The sequence below is a fragment of the Abramis brama genome (assembly GCF_963993115.1).
Source record: "Abramis brama genome assembly, chromosome: 1".
Lineage (NCBI taxonomy): Eukaryota > Metazoa > Chordata > Actinopteri > Cypriniformes > Leuciscidae > Abramis > Abramis brama.
The window spans coordinates 59248890-59268584 of record NC_139963.1 but is presented as its reverse complement, the minus strand read 5'-3'; the positions used below and the strand labels follow the sequence as shown (position 1 = coordinate 59268584).

Sequence of the window (19695 nt, the reverse complement as noted above, 5' to 3'; positions counted from 1 at the left end):
TCCTGTTGCTTTTACATGTTGTCACTTCTTCTTGAGTCTCTCCATCTTTGTACGATTAGTGGTGGTGAGATATTAGTGGTGGTCAGATGAAGCCTCATGAAGCATTGAAGCTTTTCAGCCCAGTGGTTCACAAAAGGGTTCATTTCTCGAGGCTTCATTTACTCACAATACCACCTGGTGGTCAAAGAGTGTAAAGCAACAGATACATTACAGATGACCTGATGTGATCTGTGATACACTGTATTTTGCGCCAGTTAAGGCTTAGAAATAACGGTGAAGAAATAAAATAAATTTCCACATAGACTAATTTATATAAATAAGCTGTTGTTTGTGCAAGAGTGTCGCTCGTGTTTGAACTGTTGAACTCACTCAGTAAATGATCAATCTTTAATTCTCAGACCGACACTGTAAAACTGTGATGTAAAAAAATGCCAAATTCTAACAGTAACATACCATTTTCCATTAAAACAGTAATATACCATAGAAAATAATGCATTATGGGTAACATTTGTTGTTTTTGATAAAGTAGTCTACTGCAATATAACTGAATTATCAGTGTTCAGAATCAACACACAGAGGCTGTGTCCCAAACACACCCTATACCCTCATTCACTATTCCCTACACTATTACTGATATAGTCCACAGGACAGAGTGAATCCAGACACTGATGAACACCTGCTGTTAACAAGCAGAATCACTGAAGGAAAGAGAAACACAAGAACTACAACTGACTGAAGATAAAAGACATTAAATCTGCGAAGATCTCAGCAGAGGAGGATTAAACAACTCCACAAACAGCATTACCAGCTTCACTTATTACTAACCAGACTGACTTTATTTCTGTCAGACGTCTACAGAAGCTCTCACTGAGAATTATCAGAGGTTTAGATGATGAGGCTTTTATTGAAAATGATGGATTCGTTTGAAGTTACCATTGTGGTGAACAGTGTTTGCTGTTATTGGGTTCTTTGACCTTGAACATTTTCAGTGTCATTCCTTCTTTGGCTGATTCTGTGTTTTTAACGCACATTTGTCAAGAAAAGCTGAGAGAAAATACAGTCAGGTGATGTTGGTCATGTGTTGATAGGGACATAATCAACCTTAATTTTCCCTGAAGGGTCTACAGCAAACAAGCTAAAGAACACAGAAATAAGTTTTTATAAGGTGTCGACCCAAACAAACGAGCGTTTAAGGAGACAAAGGTGGTGTGGCATCGTGAGAGGGTGTCATAGAGGCAAGGTATGTGCCATCTAGGTGGTTGCAGCAATGGGGACTACAAACCAAGATGGCCACCAGGTCCCGGACTACAGTTACCAGGGACACAGCTGTTGCGAGTGAAGGAGAAAAGCTGTTAATGAGCTGAGGACAGAGAGACTGGCTGTTTTTTTTTGTTAGAGAGCATAAACAGAAGCTGGAAAAGTGTTTTGGTTAAAAAGTGTTGGAGTTTTGAATTGATTATTATAATGAAACCAGTGACTTGATCTCTGCCTGGACTCGATCTGTGAAGCAACCCACACTTTGGTGATCCTCTACCTCTCATGATGCCACAGTGGATACAGGCAATAAGATGTGAAGCATCCACTGGAAGAATGGGTTAATTGTGGGATCCTGACACTCAACATTTTGTCACTTAGTCAAATGTCAGTTTTATATATTATATTTCTGTAAGCTAAGCTAAGCTAAGCTATACTGGTCGCCGATTACGTTTCCCTCCTGCGTCTCTATATCAGTTGCCTGTATCCTCTTTTGTGTCCTTAAACGCTTGTTTTTTGGGGTCAACAGCTTATAAAAACTTGTTTCTAGGTTTTGTAGCTTGTTTTCTGTACACCTTGTCACATAGCAGATTTTAGACATTGTCAAAAGCTTCAGGCAATACAAAGCCAATGGAGACGGTTGGCCTAAATGCCTAAATGCGCTCTGTTTCTATTTCAATTATTTTTGTGAACAGTGTGTTTGAAAACTCTATCAATATATAGCCTAGTAGGGAGTTAATAATTTTACTGGGAAAATGTACAAGAAAAATGGGCTCTTTGTAAAAAAATGTTTTATAACTTCTACTTATAATATTTTTTTATTTTATTTTGGTCCATAGGGTTAGAAAAAACAAAAACAAAATAAAAGCTCAAAACAAACTGTAGGCCTATATATATATATAATCATATAATATAAGTGATCAAAACAACTCGCAGTGACCCAAAAGGAGTAGGCAGAAGCTTTTCTTATTACACATACTGTACATTTCAGCCTCAATTCAGTGTTTTTTTTTCCACCCATTAATCATATTAAACAGAATATGGCCATTTAAAGGCTTCTTAAATAATTATTTTAACAAAAATGTAAAGAATAACCTTCTTTTAAGTAACATCAATTTATTAATTGCATTATTAAAATTTTATGTGAACCTTAGATGATTCATATACATTTGTATGCCTGATAAATTTTCATACATAACATTTTGTGGTCAAAATAATACATATGCGTTTCTGCCTAATTGTTGTCTTTTATCCTCTTTGTGTTCTGGCTTTGAGTTCTAGCGCTTCCAGAACTGTTTTAATAACCTTTAGTCTAGTTTTAATTTATCAATGTGAAACTAGTGTGACTACATATTTTCAGGAGTATTTTCAGAGTGGTGAACTCACTGTTGAGGTTTGGAAACATGTTTCTGCTGAGTGTGAGAACTCTGTTAGTTTAACCACACATGTTATTAGAGAAACGTGTGGTTAATGAAGAAAGAAAGAAGAGGAACTGACATCTTAACCCACACAGAACTGATCATCTCTGAACCCAGTTTGGACTGAACCTGCTCAAACAAAAATAACTTATTTAGTGGATAAATACAAGTATTTGTCTGGTACCTTTTATTGGATGCTGAATAAGACAAAACATTTTAAAACATTTAAAACAAAACAAGAGAAAATGAACTTCCATATATTGCAGATCCTTTATGTCAGTTTAGCTCCAACCCTGATCAAACACACCTGAGCAAGCTAATCAGTGTCTTCAGGATCACTAGAAACTCACAGCTAGGTGTGTTTGATCAGGGTTGGAGCTAAACTGTGCAGGACAATGGCCCTCCAGGACCGAGTTTGAGAAACCCTGTTATGTATTCCTTAACATGATTTTAATGCCCTTCCAGTCTCGTCCCGTCGAGACCACCCTTCTAGAGCTTCTTCTCGTCATGCCTGTCGAGCCCTCGGCAAAGATGATTATTCCACCATCATTGATGTGGGGTCGCCGCAGGTCTGCCAGTCTCCAGCTCCATCATGGTCGGTGGAGCCTACTTTGTCTTATTCAGCATCCAATAAAACAGGGTGACCAAACGTCCTGTTTTCCCAGGACATGTCCTGTTTTCACGTCCTGTCCTGGCCGTCCTGTCTGTTTTTTATAAAGTGATGAAAATGTCCTGGTTTTCATTATTTTTCATTGGGCCATTAAGCGTGTAACATTACTTTAAATACACGCTTGCCTTTGCACACAAAACATATGAAACCGGCTTTGGCTTCACCCCCTCTTGTTATAATCAGCGCGTTCCTCAATCCGCAGCGGCAAGCAGAGACAGCACATCAGAATACAGAGGCCTGCGTGTGTGTGTGTGTGTGTGTTCATCTCAGCCGCATTGGTCTGTCACTACTCGTCAATATCAGATATTTTGAAATGACCAATCAGATCAAAGTAGGCGGACTTTACGTTCGCAGAATTTTAGCAGCGCGACTCGACGGCACTTCAGTTTACGGTCAAGTGCGAGATAAGATGTTAGTAGCTAACAGCGTAAAAAAAATAAATAAATCCCAAATGTAAATTCACAGATGATTTACAGAGAAAATTCCTGTGTTTTCGTTTCGGTCGGAATCCGTCTGTCAAATAAAGGTGCTGGCGACCTAGAAGCCCACATAAAGAAAGTATAGGCTACAAGAGAACATCAGGAGGACTGAGTTTTTTTTTTACTGAAATAGTGTAGTAGATTTTTTATTTTAGTAGTAGATTTTTAACCTATGGCCATGAAAAGAAATAGTGTCATGTAAAAGGTGTTAAAAGTGAAACTTTTTTTTTTAATAGTATTCCATTGTTGCGGGCCAAACATTGAATGGAAAGGATGCATTACTTTATGTATTAAAGTACAATAACATAGTTGCAAGGTTATGAATGCATTTTTTTGTATTCACAACCTTGTATTTGTGTTGTATAAGTATTTTTTGATGCATTCACCCCAGACACGCCCCCACCCCTTAACCACGCCTCCCCAAACCACGGTCCGCCCATCTACCACACCCCCGTCCTCTTTTCTGAAAACTAAAATATGGTCACCCTACAATAAAATGTACCAGACAAATACTTGTATTTATCCATTACATAAGTTATTTTTGTTTTACAAGGTTCAGTCCAAACTGGGTTCAGAGATGATCAGTTCTGTGTGGGTTAAGATGCCAGTTCCTCTTCTTTCTTTCTTCAGTAACCACAAGTTTTTCTAATAACATGTGTGGTTAAACTAACAGAGTTCTCACACTCAGCAGAAACACCAAACCTCAACAGTGAGTTCACCGCTCTGAAAATACTCCTGAAAATATGTAATCACACTAGTTTCACATTGCTAAATTAAACTAAAGACCAAAGGTTATTAAAATAGTTCTGGAAGCGCTAGAACTCAAAGCCAGAACACAAAGAGGACAAAAGACAACAATCTGTTACAGTTTGTTTGTTAACATGTAAAAGACATTGAAAGCATTAACAATGAATGAACCCATTAGGATTGAGTTATATTAGACTGATATTCCTCTGCTCATGTGGGTTTTGTATAATTATTTGCCTGATTTGTTCTTGTTCACAGAGGCATAAAGTTGACTGCAGTTCTCCTGAGCTCCAGCTTTTGGTCCTCTGATGGAAGCATAAGTCACTTTATCATCACAGCGAACCTGAATGAACATCACAGTTGTTTCAACCCACAATTATTACAGCATGTTGTTTGAGCTCAGTTCATGAAGAACTGCATTTAATCAGACAAATCAAGAAGATCTGCATATAAGAGGAAAATATACAAAAATCACGTTGAGAGAAGCTGGACAACATCGAGGAAATGTTCGCTCACCTTGTTCTTTTTGCCTCGTTTTTTACTGAACGCAGCGACTTCAGTATAAGTCACATCATCTGTCTGCTCCTAAACATCAATGGAAATATGGACAAATCAAGCTATTAAATGCCATTCATCAATGATATTTTCCTTAGGTTCTGCAAATGTTCAGGTAATATATGTGTAAAAACGTGTATCCTGGCAATTTCACATAAATGTTTAGTGAAAATCTATTATACAGACATGACGTTATGATGACAGATCCTATTGTAACATGACAGGATGATTGACTTGACTTGAACACACAACAGGAACAACACATGATCCACAACTAGAACAATGGGCAATTAGTCACAGTAGCACAACACACTCAGGGCACGTTTACACGAAAACAATATGCTTAAAAATGTTTCCTTTGAGTTTTCCGCGTACAGACGAAACCGTTGTCAATACGATCCCCATTTACACAGATCAGCGAAAACTAAAAACGCTGTATTCTGCTGCCAGGCCACTAGATGGAGATGAAACACTATAGACTGAACACGTAATACGCATGTGCATGACCTCTTCATCCTCAGAGATTCACGTTTTTGCTGTTTACACAGAGAGCGTTTTCAAAAACTTGCACTTTGAAACCCGTTTTCAAAACTTTGTGTTTTCAGGGACCCAAAACGCAGTTGTCGTGTAAATGAACGGGCAAAACGCATAAACAGTTTTACGTATTTAGTTGAAAACTGTGTCATGTGAACAGCCCCTCAGACGAAGAACAGGTGAGCACACACTCAGACTGACGAGGACTCATCAACGACTAAACGAGAGGGCGTAACTGGACACTAGGAGGCAGGACAAGAGGAACACATGACCAACACAAATAAAGACAGAGCCATGTGCTCAAACACAACACAAACAAAGACAGATTAAACTAAGACAAGACTGACAGAACTGTCTGCTGAGAACCCTGACATTTTATAATCTGAGTAATAAGAGTGTCATATTTCAGGGTCAGTCCTTATGAACATTAATAACTCATGGATCAACCTGCAATACTTACCACAGAGTCACCAGTCCCTCTTCTGTTGCCTGAAACATAATGTCACGGGAAAGTTTATGATCAAACACACACACAGTCTCTAATGCAGATGACAATCAGTTTTTAAAAGAGTCTAGAAGAATCTAGTGCTGTAGAATAGAAACATTATTTTTGTTAACTCATTGATTTCTCTTCCTCACCCGCTCTTTTTTTACGAATCACCCAGAGAATAAGAGCCAGAAGGAGAAGAGCGAATGAAGCGGCAACAACAATCACAATCGTAGTCACTGAGAGAGAGTATAGAGAGACACATTCAGCAGGACTATATTACTGTGTTTAACCAAATACATAAAAATGGCATATTTAATACCATAATTATCTTTATTTATCATGTAAATTGATGCTTGTGATGATGATTTTATAGAAATTGATGTGTATTGAAAGCCATCTGTACACTAACAGACTGTACCTCATATGTTCACTAAATGAATGTGACATGATTGTTTAGGATTGTCTGGATGAGAATGATGTGTCTGACATTTAATGACAGTTACTTTTTACATTACGGTATTAGATTTCATGTTTATGATTGTTGGTGATGTACAAGAGAATGGAATTAGAAAGTGATGTAGATTATAAATTAAACATGGCTTGAGTCAAAATCTCTGACTCGAACAACGAGGATGATGTTGAGGATGAAATGAGGATGATGTTCACACACACCTGGATTCAGAGGGTTTGCTGTGATATCTGGAGTCAGTGCTGTTGCTGTAGTTGATGTTACAACTATTAAAAACAAAATGGAAACAGAAATATGTCATATTTTAATGCATGAACACAATGTCAAGGCATTTATTTTACAAACTGCTGTATGTTTAATAAATCCTCACTATGGGCCCATTCATACACCCGCGCAATACAGCGCCAGGCGAGACGCAAGTGTGTTTTGCTAGTTTTCAGCCCCACACAGTTTTCATTTTAATGTCCTGCGACACGTTGTTTAAATAGCAAATGTATATATAGCATTTGTGCCCATCTGTGCTGCTGGTCTATACGAACGAGCACGAGGAGTGCGTTCAGGCTCATTGTTGGTGCGTTGCTATTTTGAGGAACTGAGCATTGACCAACTGAAACCTTTTTTCTAAGTTTTATTGTAAAAATATAGGACATCAACATAATGATGTAGTTGTTTATATTTTTAGCTTCATTGCAAGTGTATGACATTTGGTATAGAAATAAACAATGGTAATTAAGTGCTTTTCCTAAAAATGAGAAAGAAAATACAGGGTATTAAAACAGTATGAACTACAAATAAAGTCAGTATGTGAGGCTAAATAGATGTGTTTTAGTCTGAATTAGGTAAGATGTGTGCTTCAGTTTCAGCAATCCCTTCACTCGATTGGGATGTTCTCTTTTGTTCTGGGCGGCAAGTGCAGTAACTGTAACATCGGGCATATTTTGTTGTATTAAACACATATTTATACCGACTTCATCAGGCTCCGAAAATTCTTCACAAAGAACACAAAGAATGGCCTTCTCAGCTGCCATAGTTGCAACTCTTGCGTCATCAGAACAGTGTGTTCAACGCATCACCGTTTCTGTTTAAAAAACAGTTGTTTTTGTTATTTAAAAAGGGTCCACAATGCGCGTACACTCATTACACACACTCTGCTTATTAAACGAACAGGGACGTGCAGCAGTCAATGCCAAAAATGTAAAAAAAAAAAAAAAAAGGATTACAATGTAAAATATTATTATTGTGTACATAAAGATATGTTGAATCCGGCTTGTCCCGTAGATTGTCCCTTTAACCACATGTGGTGGGACGTACTGAGTTTCGTTTTTAATTAATTTAATGCTCGTGGGTAATGTAGTGTCCAATTATATTCCGCGAGGGAATGAATAAAAAGGGATTTGAATGCACCATTTGTGTGTGTGTGGTCACCGCCTGTGCGTCATTGCCGCCCATTCCGGTTTGTTTAATCCCTTCCGCTTGAGGTATGTGTTTTGGCTGACTAGTTAACACACTTGACTTTATGTAACAGTCATTTGGTTTATAGCATTATGGCGGATGGTTCATTGCTGGGAGTTGTTGGCGGCGGCTGTTCATATGCCCCTCCTGCATTCCCATGCTTCTGTTAGCATGGCGATAGTCTTCTGTGTGCGTGACTTGGACTTGCGACCCGCTATGAAATGAAGGTACGTGTAACTACCGCTACTGCGCAACGTTCATTCATAGTTATGTTGGGAGTGATTTTCTGTTTAAATTCTAACAGGAATAATCTGTTCTCGGATACAGTGTGTTCAGTGAGGCCTGCGGGGCAACACTATTTGATGCTGCTGCTCTGTCGATCCTGGTTTCTCCTGAACAACTCGCTCGTCAGCACGTGTGCGCTCGGTTCATGTGTATTGTGACTCCTGCTTTCCAGCATATATTGTTTATGTGATCGCTGGGTTGCTGGTGAAGTATGAAAGTGGAGTGAATATCCACCCAGTTTTGGTGGCCAATTCTTAACCTCTGTGTGGTTTGATGCATGATTCTCTGGTTTATTAATTAAATGTTTTTCTTCTGTAACTTTTATTTAAGTTTCAGTTGTTGTTGTTGTTGTTATTTGGAGACCATTTTGTTAATTTTGTTTCTCGTTATAGGAGCCGAGGCTTCAGGGCCGGCCGCTCATAGGCCCTCGTGTGCGGTGGTGGGATTCTGTCACGGAGTGCTGTGTGTTCATGCTTGACCTTATTGGTGTGTGTGTGTGTGTGTGTGTGTGTGTAGATACTGATTCTAGAAAACTCCACGAGTCGGTCAAATGAAGATGATGAGGATGATATTCACACACACCTGGATTCAGAGAGATTGATGTGGTGTCTGGAGTCCGTGTTGTTGCTGTAGTTGATGTTACAACTATTAAAAACAAAATGGAAACAGAAATAAGTCATATTTTAATGCATGAACACAATATCAAGGCATTCATTTTACAAACTGCTATATGTTTAATAAATCCTCACTATGGGCCCATTCATAGCAATACAATAAGGATATGCAATACAGCGCCAGACGAGACGCAAGTGTGTTTTGCTAGTTTCAGCCCGACACAGTTTTCATTTTCACGTCCTGCGACACGTTGTTTAAATATGTGAGCACCCATGGGTGTTCAGGCGCATTGTCAGTGCGTTGCTATTTTGAGGAACTGGATTAGACTGAGCCATTGACCAACAAAAACCTGGTGTAAAGTCAATGACACAATTTTTGTTTTTGTTATTTAAAGAACGCATTAGTAATGTGTGCCTATACAACGCGCGTACACTCAGCTTATTACACACACTCTGCTCATTACACACACAGGGACGTGCAGCAGCACACAAACATGCCAAATATTAAAAATAAAATAATTACAATGTAAAAGATTATTATTGTGTACATAAAGATATGGTGAAGCCGGCTTGTTCCGTAGATTGTCCCTTTAACCACACTCTCATCTCATCGTTTCCGATGATGATGCTTGCTTCGGGGTTGGGGGGGGGGATCAACGACATTGCCGTTGGTGCCACTTCTCGTGGGCGTTGAGGCCGATCCTTGAGCCGCACACTCGTCCACAGGTGGAGCAGGGGAAACCAAAGGACAGAGGAGCCCCAGCTGCCCTCTGGTGTCTTTGTCTGCGTCTCTCGGCTCTCCGCTGTTGGTCTTTGTCGTGGATTTGTGAAACTATTCGGGCACAGGTAACCTGCCAGGCTGATCTGTCCTGTGCCAGAGCTTCAAGCTGCATGGGATTGATGTTGAAATGCTTTAAAAGTCCCTTGGTGTAGTCCTTATAGCGCTTCTTTTGTCCACCAGCTGCTCGTTTGGCGCCTTGTAGTTGGCCATAGAGGACTTGGCGAGGCAAGCGGTGGTCCGGCATACGGATGGTATGCCCTATCCATTGTAGGTGTTTCTTAGCCACAGCGGCTTCCATGCAGATAGAATTGGTGCTCTGTAGGATTTCCGCATGTTGGACTCAGCCCATCCAGGAGAGGCCGAGGATCTTCTGGAGGCAGCGGATGTGGAAGGATTGCAAGAGTGGGATGTGTCGGCTGTATGGAGTCCATGTTTCCGCCCCATAAAGCAGGGTGGAGACACACACAGCATTATAAACAGCAACCTTGGTGCTGACTCTCAGGTTTCGGTTTTCAAAAACCCTATTACGAAGGCGACCGAATGATGAAGAGGCTTTTTTGATACGGGTGTGTATTTCCATATCAAGGGAGCAGCAAGAGGACAGAGTTGAACCGAGGTAGGTGAACTGATCAACATTTTTAAGTGGAATTCCGTTTATATGGAAGCTGGGGGGTGAAGAGGTTTGAGAGAAGATTTGGGAAATAACTTCAGTTTTTTTAATGTTAACCTGAAGACCAAAGAATTGGTAGAGACTGGTTATTGTGTTGAGGGCGTGCTGCATGGATTCAGGGCTATGTGCTAGAATCACGCAGTCATCAGCATATTGTAGTTCAGCTATGCAGCAGGATTTGGTCTTTGTGTAGGCCTGCAACCTCCGGATGTTAAAGAGGCTTCCATCAAGGCGGTATTCAAGAAGAATACCATCCTTGTGTCCTAAAGCACAATGAAAAAGGTGAGTGACGGCAGAGAGAAGGAGGTTGAAAAGGACTGGAGCCAAGACACAGCCCTGCTTCACCCCAACATTTACATTAAAGAACACTGACTGAAGTTCTCCTGTGGTGACTCTGGCTTGCATCCCATTGTGCAGCTGCTGTAGAATGGTGAGGAACTTTGGTGGTACCCCAAGTTTGGAAAGTTGTTTCCAGAGCATCTCACGGTTGATAGTGTCAAATGCATTACTGAGGTCAATGAAGGCTATGTGAAGGTTGATAGTGTCAAATGCATTACTGAGGTCAATGAAGGCTATGTGAAGGTCTGTGCGCTGCTCTCTGCTTTTTTCTAGCAACTGCCTTAAGACAAAAATCATGTCAGTGGTGGATCTAGTCTTCCGGAAGCCGCATTGCGTTTCCGGGAGTGCAGCTTCTGAGATGTACTTAACTAGCCTATTGAGCATGATTTTTGCCAGAACTTTCCCTGCGATGGAGAGGAGGGAGATTCCACGGCTGTTGCCACACACGGCTCTGTCCCCTTTTTATTTATAGATGACCACAATATCGGCATCCTTCCAGTCTTGTGGGAAGGTCTCACATTCCCAGATGTGACAGATGAGGAGGTGCAGGCGGCGTGTAAGGAGGTACCCTCCATGTTTGAAGACCTCTGCCGGAATGCCATCAGGTCCAGCACTTTTATTGTTTTTAAGACTCGCAATGGCTTGGCGTGTCTCCAGGAACTGAGGGGGATTGTTGAGGTGTGTGACTAGTGATAGGTCAGGGATGTTATCCAGGATAGAAATGTCAACAGGGTTATTGAGGTTGAGGAGAGTCTCAAAATGGTTTGCCCAGCAGGTGAGGATCTCATGGCGGTCCTTGACGAGAGTCGAGCCATCAGCTGAACGAACTGGAGCAATCGCTCTCTTCCTGGGGCCGTAGAGAGTTTTGATGGCATCATAGAAGCCCTGCGAGTTGTTGCAGTCTGCCATGCGCTGTATCTCTTCTGCCTCCTTCACCCACCAAGTGTCCTCCATGATCCGGAGGGCACGCTGGGTTGCAGATCTCACTGCATTAAAGGTGGCTTCAGGGCAGGACCAGATCCCAGATTTCAGATCCGGGGCAGGACAGGAGAGCTTTATGGGCATCATGTTTTATTTTGAGGAGTGTCTGTATCTCAGCCGAATTGCTGTCAAACCAGTCCTGGTGATGTTTCCTCGACTGGCCCAATGCCTCTGAAGCTGCACTGTGGATGGCTTGGCGCAGCGTTGGCCAGTCGGCTGATTCCTCCGGGATCTTTTTGAGGTTATCAGCGAGGAGCTGTCGAAGGAGGTCTCGTGAGGTGGGGCTGCTGAGTGCTGAGCAGTTGATTTTTTGTTTTGGAGCTGTCCTCTGACCACGGGGTCTAATACTCATGAGGAGTTTGGATCTGACCATGCGGTGGTCAGTCCAACACTCTGCTCTGCGCATGACTCGAGTGGAGAGGACATCTTTCCGGTCATTTTGACGGACTATTACGTAGTCAAGGAGGTGCCAATGTTTTGAGCGTGGGTGCTGCCAGGTGGTTTTGAATCTGTTCTTCATCTGAAATATGGTGTTGGTGATGACCAGTTGGTGTTCTGCAGAGAGAGAAAGGAGCCGGAGGCCGTAGTCGTTCATCTTCCCAACTCCGTGCCGGCCAATTACCTTATCCCATACCAGGTGCTCTATGCCCACTCTGGCATTAAAATCTCCCATGAGGATGAGTTTGTCTGTGGCTGGTGTTTTTCTTATGGCAGAGTCGAGGGCAAGTTAAAAGTCCTCTTTGATGTTAGACTCGGCAGCAAGCATTGGTGCATAGGCACTAATGAGGGTGGCAAAGCATCCTTTTGCAAGGGGGATGCGCCAGGTCATCAGCCTCTCATTGATGCCGACAGGGGATTCAGGGATAAGCTGCAGCAGTTTGGACTTCACTGCAAAACCAACTCCATGGGTCCGGCGAGTGCCTTCGGGGACCCCTTTCCAGAAGAAAGTGTACCCTGCACCAACCTCCGTCAGGGAGTACTCTCCATGAAGTCTGGTCTCACTGAGGGCTGCAACGTCGATGTTGTACCTTGCTAGCTCTAAGGCCACAAGTGCTGTTCTACGATGAGGCTTGTCAGGTGTCTCAGCCAGGTCCAACAAGGTGCGGACATTCCATGAAGCAATACTCAGGTGTCTATTTCTTTCTTTAATTTTTCGACCGCATGGTGGGATGCTCCGGCGGTTGCGGTATACCGCCCAGAGTGTATGGGGCAGACATTTTTTGAACCACCTTTTCCAGGTCCTTCCCCATCTCAGGGGTGAGCAGCGTGGAACTGCTCAGTCGCAATAGAAGCTGCCGAGGCAATGTGCTGCTCCATCCCACAATTGCAACGACCATCACTCCACTGTGTGCATGGTTTGGCTAGGCCAGGGGTACTCAATTAGAAACCTATAAGGTCCACTCACCAAATTTTCCTTCCGGCCAGGGTCCGGAACAGTATGGTCAAAATCCAAAAACAGAACTCCAACAAAAAAGGTGGTAAATCCCTCAAAACGTTCAAACTATGTACAAAATGTGATGTGGTCTGGCCTTAGTGTGAAAAGTGACACCTTTTTTGTGCCACCAGTTCTTTAAACTTGGGCATAAAAGCTGTGAGGGCCAAGCGGAGGCACTGATGTACGTGTTCATTACTGAGGGTGCTCTTGTATTTGTTTTTCACCATATTCACGGTTGAAAAGGCAGACTCACAACTAGGGATGGGTCGCGATCTTCGAATAGTCGAATAGCGTGCGAAATTCGAACATAAAATAGCTTTTTCGAATATCGTTATATTTTTGCACAATTCCAATGTGTTCTACATAATTGACGCTGCGCCTACCGTCACAAATCGCGCAGCAGGGTATTTTCCTGTTGGGGACACAAGGTGTTGCTAACATGAATGAAACCCCCTACTGCGCGATCTAGGCTACGTACATAGTGTAAAAAAAACAACAGAAGAGAAGCATTATCGTGACCGTTAACTCTGCGACCAACCATGCAACAACCAAGACGCTCCGTGTGGGACTCGTTTAATAAAATTGTTAATAGGTTGCGCTCGCGTCTCCTCCCACAACATGTTGACATGCTATTTTTTTTTAATGAGCGGCGCGTATTTTTTTCGGCATGTATGTTAATCAATGCATTCACACCGTGAGCAGGAGCAGCGCGTGAGAGCATCAAGCAGGAGAAGCGGGGGTTTCGGCGCCGAGTTTGCTGCGCTGCTGAAAGTGAAAGCACACTTATAATGAACATAACAAATATGATTTTTTAGAAATTTGCATGTCTAGTGTGTTTAAACAAGAACTGGAGAAGGCTATGTCAGAAAAGAAAATGAAGACTTAAAAAAAAACCCATTAAACTTGTTTTTAATTATTCTTAAAAAAAAAAAAAAAAAAAAAAAAAGTTTACTCTAATGTAAACATATCGAAGTAGCCTATGACTGAAACGACAAGATTAGAGCTGTTTTCTTGGATGTTTTTGTTGTTTACCATGTACATGCAATACAGTTGTTGCCTACACCTCCCCATCAGAACATCAAACTTTAAGTCTATCAAGTTTATAAATGACCAACTTCTAAAAACAAATGTACAGTTGTCTTTGTAAAGAAATGCTTGCTTGTAGCCTGGGAGCCGCTGCTGTGACGCTGTATAACGCTTCCCGCGTGAATACTTGAGTCTGCTGCTGCCGTGACGATGTAGTCGTGCTGTTGGTGTGAAACGGCCATTAGGCTATGAATAGTTACATTGATTGAAACTAATTTGTTTTAAAAGTAGGCTATTGTAACAAGGTAACAAGGCAGGTTCGCATAAAATCATTATGATGTATCCTGATTCCTACCGCATTTAAAAAAAAAAAAAATTATCCAACGAGCATCTGATTTGGCAATGCAGAAACGGTGTGTCGTGCTTATAGTTTTTTCAGAATCGACTTTTCTCTTTTTGCCAGGTTTTGAGCATGCCATGATTTTCGCTAGCAAGTAACAAGGTACTGTTAGCAGATGGATTAGCGCCTGCATTGTTGCGAATGACACACAACCTGCGTGACCCACAGAGGTTGAGGCCAACGTTGAGTGAGTTGTCATGGTGATTACAATTATTACAGCTCCTGATTGGATCTTTGGATTTGACACAGAAGATAGATAAACCACATCTAGTAAGAAAACAATATAGGCGTGAAATCACGCACCAATGAAAACTCGCTTGGATCATGACTAAATTATAATGTTGATTTTGGCTTCGGTCCAAATTGTATTGCGTCTGGGTCCGGATCCGGACAGCGGTCCGCCTATTGAGTACCCCCGGGCTAGGCACTCCTAGCCACATCCTTGGCCTGTGCCTGCCAAGTGCCTGTGCCGGTAAAGGTGGGGGGGAGCAAGGGGGAAGCAAGAAGCTTGCACATAGGTAAGGATTAAGGCGAAGATGCAGGTGTGCATTCCACACTCCCACCATCTTGGCTCCTTCCAGAAGGATCTCCGGTGGCATGAGAGAACCCATGACGACCTTCATCTGAAAGGAGTTGCAGGAGGCTGCCGGTAGCCCGGTCTGCTGGGTTCCGCCTGTGCCTGTCCCCAGAGGCAGATTTGTCATCAGGGTTTACTCCCCTAGCCACTGTACCCCTCCGGGTTTACCCACGTGGCGGTGGGGCTGCCTTCTTCAGACTTTGCCGCCATTATGGTGGTTCTCTCACACCCACCATTTTCCAGCGACTCCATCGTTGAGGCGTTTGGGATCACTCTTGGTCTGGCCTCTACCCTTTGACCTGTTCGGCATGGGTGGCCCTACCAGGAGTACAAGACTCCCGCCGACATTGCTCTAGGGGTCACGGAGACACACAAAGTGCCCCACCACGATAAGGTGGTGATCCGTCAAGGCACCAGTACAGTATCCACCAGGCACCAGGTTTAACCACACACACACACACACACACACACTTTTAGACCATGCACTTAGATCTTTAAAATAGGGCCCTATGATTTTATTAATTTATCACAGGATGGCTGATTATTTTGCATCAGACAACAGACTGTACAAGACCGGTCATATGTATCAAAACTCACTGACAAATCTGACTAAAGAGCTTTTTTTGATGATAATATGTGTGATGATAAAGCAGTCTGTGAGAGCCAGTGCAAACCACTGAAGCGAGAGACTGATGATGTGTGACAGTGATCATGTGATCATGAACCTTGTGTAGAAGCTGCTGCTGTAGTTCGGCTTGATGTCTTCTCAGAGTTTGAGCTTCTGACTGGAGTCAGTGTTGTTGAAGCGACTGGAGCTGCAGAAGATGAATGTTCAGACGCATCAGGACATTAACATCATATTTTCATATTGATCATGACATGCAGTTTGTGTTCAATCATCACAGCTTACAGTGGCAGTAGTTGAGAAGAGAGATGTTACTGTATCATTTATTCCTGGTTTATATGAGAGTGAAACACAGTGAGCTGCTTCCCATAAACCTTCAGCTTTCCTGAATCAATGACATTATTAAGCCTTAGAATTCCTAAAACTGACCTCCTACATGGGTCATAATAGGCTTTAATAGATTTATGCAATATTTCATGTATGACCCATGTAGGAGGACAATATTGGGAATTATAAGGATTTTACATGCAGTTTATGACTTTGACCTCTAATATTTTACAATTGTCAAACGCATGAAGCCATCAGAAAGAGTAGAACCAGTGTGTGAAAGTTTTGACAAATCTGTCTGAAAAGAGTGTTTTCTCACCTGAATACTTGACAGTGTATCTGACTGAGGTCTGGAGTTGATTTCTGTGAGTAAGCTGACATCTCCACTCTCTGTTGTTATCTTCATTCAGGAGTGTTGTAGTCAGAGTGATGATGATACAGCGATATTGATCTGATGATGATAATATCTGATATCTGGAGTCTGTCTTCAGATCAACACCAGCCTGATTCACCCACAACAGCTCAACTCCCTCAGAACTGACCAAATAATCACAGGAGAATCCAGTATATGAATACAACTGACAGAAGAGAGTCACAGAGCGGCCTGGACTGATCTCAGTCTGTGAGGATGAAGATGATGATGATGATGATGATGGAGACACTGAAACTGAACATAAGACACAAATCACAGATTCTTCAATCATCATCTGAGTTTAAAGGGAGAATTTTAAATTGAACACAATTGAACAGATAATCTTAAACTTACCATGAAGAACATGCAGATAATCATGTGCATCAGTTTCTGGTTGGTGTAGTTGTCCATTCACATATTGTCTACAGGTGTAAGATCCATAATCTTCTTCTGTGACGTTCTTGATGTTCAGAGAGCAGTCAGACTCCAGACTCAGTCTCTCATGTCTCTCTGTGTCTTTCTTCTTTATCCCCAATTCAATCAGTGCAACTCCTGCTGCTGAATCTTTGATGTAGATCCATGTAGTTTTATATTTGCAGTCAGAAAGAGCATTATTACAGGGCAGACGCACATTTTCACCAGAACTGATGAACACATGATCATCCACTCCACTGATACCTGAAACACAGTATATCTCAGTGATCATTATATTAATAAATGAAAAAACACAAACCATTCCAGCGTAAAAAGCAAAAGATTCAAATCATACAGTCTTTTTCCGGTGTTTGATAGTTAATGCATTAATTAACATTTATGCATAAACCAAATCAAACGCCTCTTTAAGAAGGAATAAGAAATACCCTGACTTTGAAACAAATGTAAATAATGTAATATCATCATATCTTGAACTCTTGATTTCATCTTTGTCATAAACATTACTGGACGGCACAGGATTAGTTGATCCTCCTCTTCAACCGTAGAAAATACACTAATAACTGCCCTTAAAAGCTCTTTATCTGTTCTGTGTTTCTCTCTTTCCTTCAAACTCACCCTACTGTGACTTATGCACAGCTAAATACAAAATAACAATTCAAAACCCACAAAGAATATTTGTGGAACAGTTCCCAAAGGAAGGAGCAAAACTCAGGGAAGGTTTGCTGGGATCAGTAGTTCACTCTCCATCCAGACACAGTCGTGATGATACTGTACTTCTGTTCTCTGACCACACAACATCACTTCACTGAGCTGAACACTCGTTGTGTGTTTGATAGTAAGTTTATGATCAATCATGAGCTGAGTTTGGGAAGTAGTTAACAGTCAATTTGATCATGATTAGGGCCTTCTCAAGTACAAGTCATGACAAGATAATGCATTAACAAATCATTTAATAACATATGATTAAACATGCACTAAGAGAATATTTGTATTACTTTACACCACCAGTACAACAAAACAAACAAACAAAAGATAAAGGTTATTTGTAGTTATTTTAATATTTATTGACATCATTAAACACAGACTCAGCAGTCAACATATATTAGAGTAAAATGCCAGCATTACCGTAGCAACACAACTAACACGCCGAGAGCACCTATAGTGAAGATATTTTAAGTTGAACAAAATTGTATCCACCTCTTTTATTTTTGACATCTAATGCAAGAGCTGTATACACTAAGCGTCACAACCTTTCAGTTTTGGATAATAATATTCTTCCTTTTAAAGGAGCATTTCACCCATGGGAACATTGATCTTTATTGAAAGTGGGTCATATATGTAGTCGAAATGTATTAAAATTTTCGAATTTGGAGCCTTTTTGACCGAGTTATGACAGAAAGTAACTTTAGTGCGCATTTGTATAGAAAACCACAACTCCCACAATGCAACACATTTGCACAGCTCCACAAGCCACTCCCACTAATCCAGAACACCACTTATGCGAAATCCGCCTATGAGAGAAAGCACTAGGCTAGCTACTGTAGCTACCGCTTGAGTTTGAAATTCATTTCACATAAAAAAAATTGTTGTTTGGCGATCTCATTATTGAATTATTCCTTGTTACTATTTATTTTGAAATAGTGAACTAATGCATGGTACCGGGATGTTCAGTCAAATCAAGGAAAGGGCAAAAAGTAAGTTTTCATTCCCTACCGAGAGACGCCTCTGTCCATATGCGGTGCGAAACTAGGATGGTTCAAAACGCAAACATCCGTGTCCTTGTCTGCCTCAGACATTTCTTCCAGGAGAAATTGGCATCTTTGAAATTCTTTGCAGCGGACGGACTCTAGCTCTGTGTCCGTAGGCGCACAGTGAGTTCACCGGCGCCACCAGTCCGCACCAGCTCGAGCCAGCGCCGGGCTTCTCGGACGCGACAGGCGGGTCTTCTGCCTCGGCTGCAGCCTCCGCCTCCTGTTCCTCCATCAGCCTAAGCTGCTCTTCGCTATATTGCGGCTCGTACAGATAGCCACGAACAACTGTTTCGAGCAACAGACTTTTTAAAATCCTCTTCCTCCATATCATGTGTAGTTCCTTCAGCCATTCTTGTAAATTCCCATCTGACTCCATAAGCGCTTGTTAGCTTAGCTTGATAGCTTCCAAACAAGATGGCGGATATTTATTTTAGTTTCTGTAAGTTTAGTCCCACCCACTGATCTGTAATAGGTCCTTTGTCTCTGGTAATAGGCCTGTAGGGTGAGTGGGTCCCACCCCCTGGAATAATGAGGAGCTAGTTTTTGTAGTCTCATACACTTTTCAATGAAATGTGACTTCCTGCTTATTATGACGCAAAATGAAGATTTTTACGTCATAATAAGCAGGAAGTGAAACACTTAAATCCTTATTTCTCCCATCTCAGGGAAAAATAAGGGAAAATCCACGATCATTATAATATATGATTGGTTTTCTAACAATACAAAGCTTAATGCAAATGGGTGAAGTGTCCCTCCCATTTAATCCCACCGGTCACAATAGTGACCGTAAAAAAATGTTTCATTTCTAAGGCTATAAAAATTTTACTGAATGATCTATCAATGCATTTCCAGCAGATATTGAAATAATAAAGGGTCTCAATGAAATATGTGCAGTGTCGCATGTTTACTGTAAATTGTCACATGACCAGAGCTGTTTATTTCCTGTTTGCGCCAAGAGAAGAGGATGGC

General features: G+C 41.6%; 1 protein-coding gene across 1 annotated transcript in view; it reads right to left on the bottom strand.

Moving 5' to 3' along the window:
* Positions 1–4797: 4797 nt before the first annotated feature.
* The window catches only part of LOC311081808 (uncharacterized protein), a gene marked incomplete at its 3' end in the record, with an annotated part of 24855 nt that continues 9957 nt past the window's right edge, over positions 4798–19695 (bottom strand). Inside the window, exons 2-6 of the mRNA XM_084112503.1 lie at positions 15902–15991; positions 8936–8998; positions 6767–6882; positions 5085–5153; positions 4798–4911 (exon numbers count right to left, since the gene is read on the bottom strand). Coding sequence (XP_083968629.1) covers positions 4798–4911; positions 5085–5153; positions 6767–6882; positions 8936–8998; positions 15902–15991 — 452 coding nt within the window. The remainder of the gene's footprint in view (positions 4912–5084; positions 5154–6766; positions 6883–8935; positions 8999–15901; positions 15992–19695) is intronic.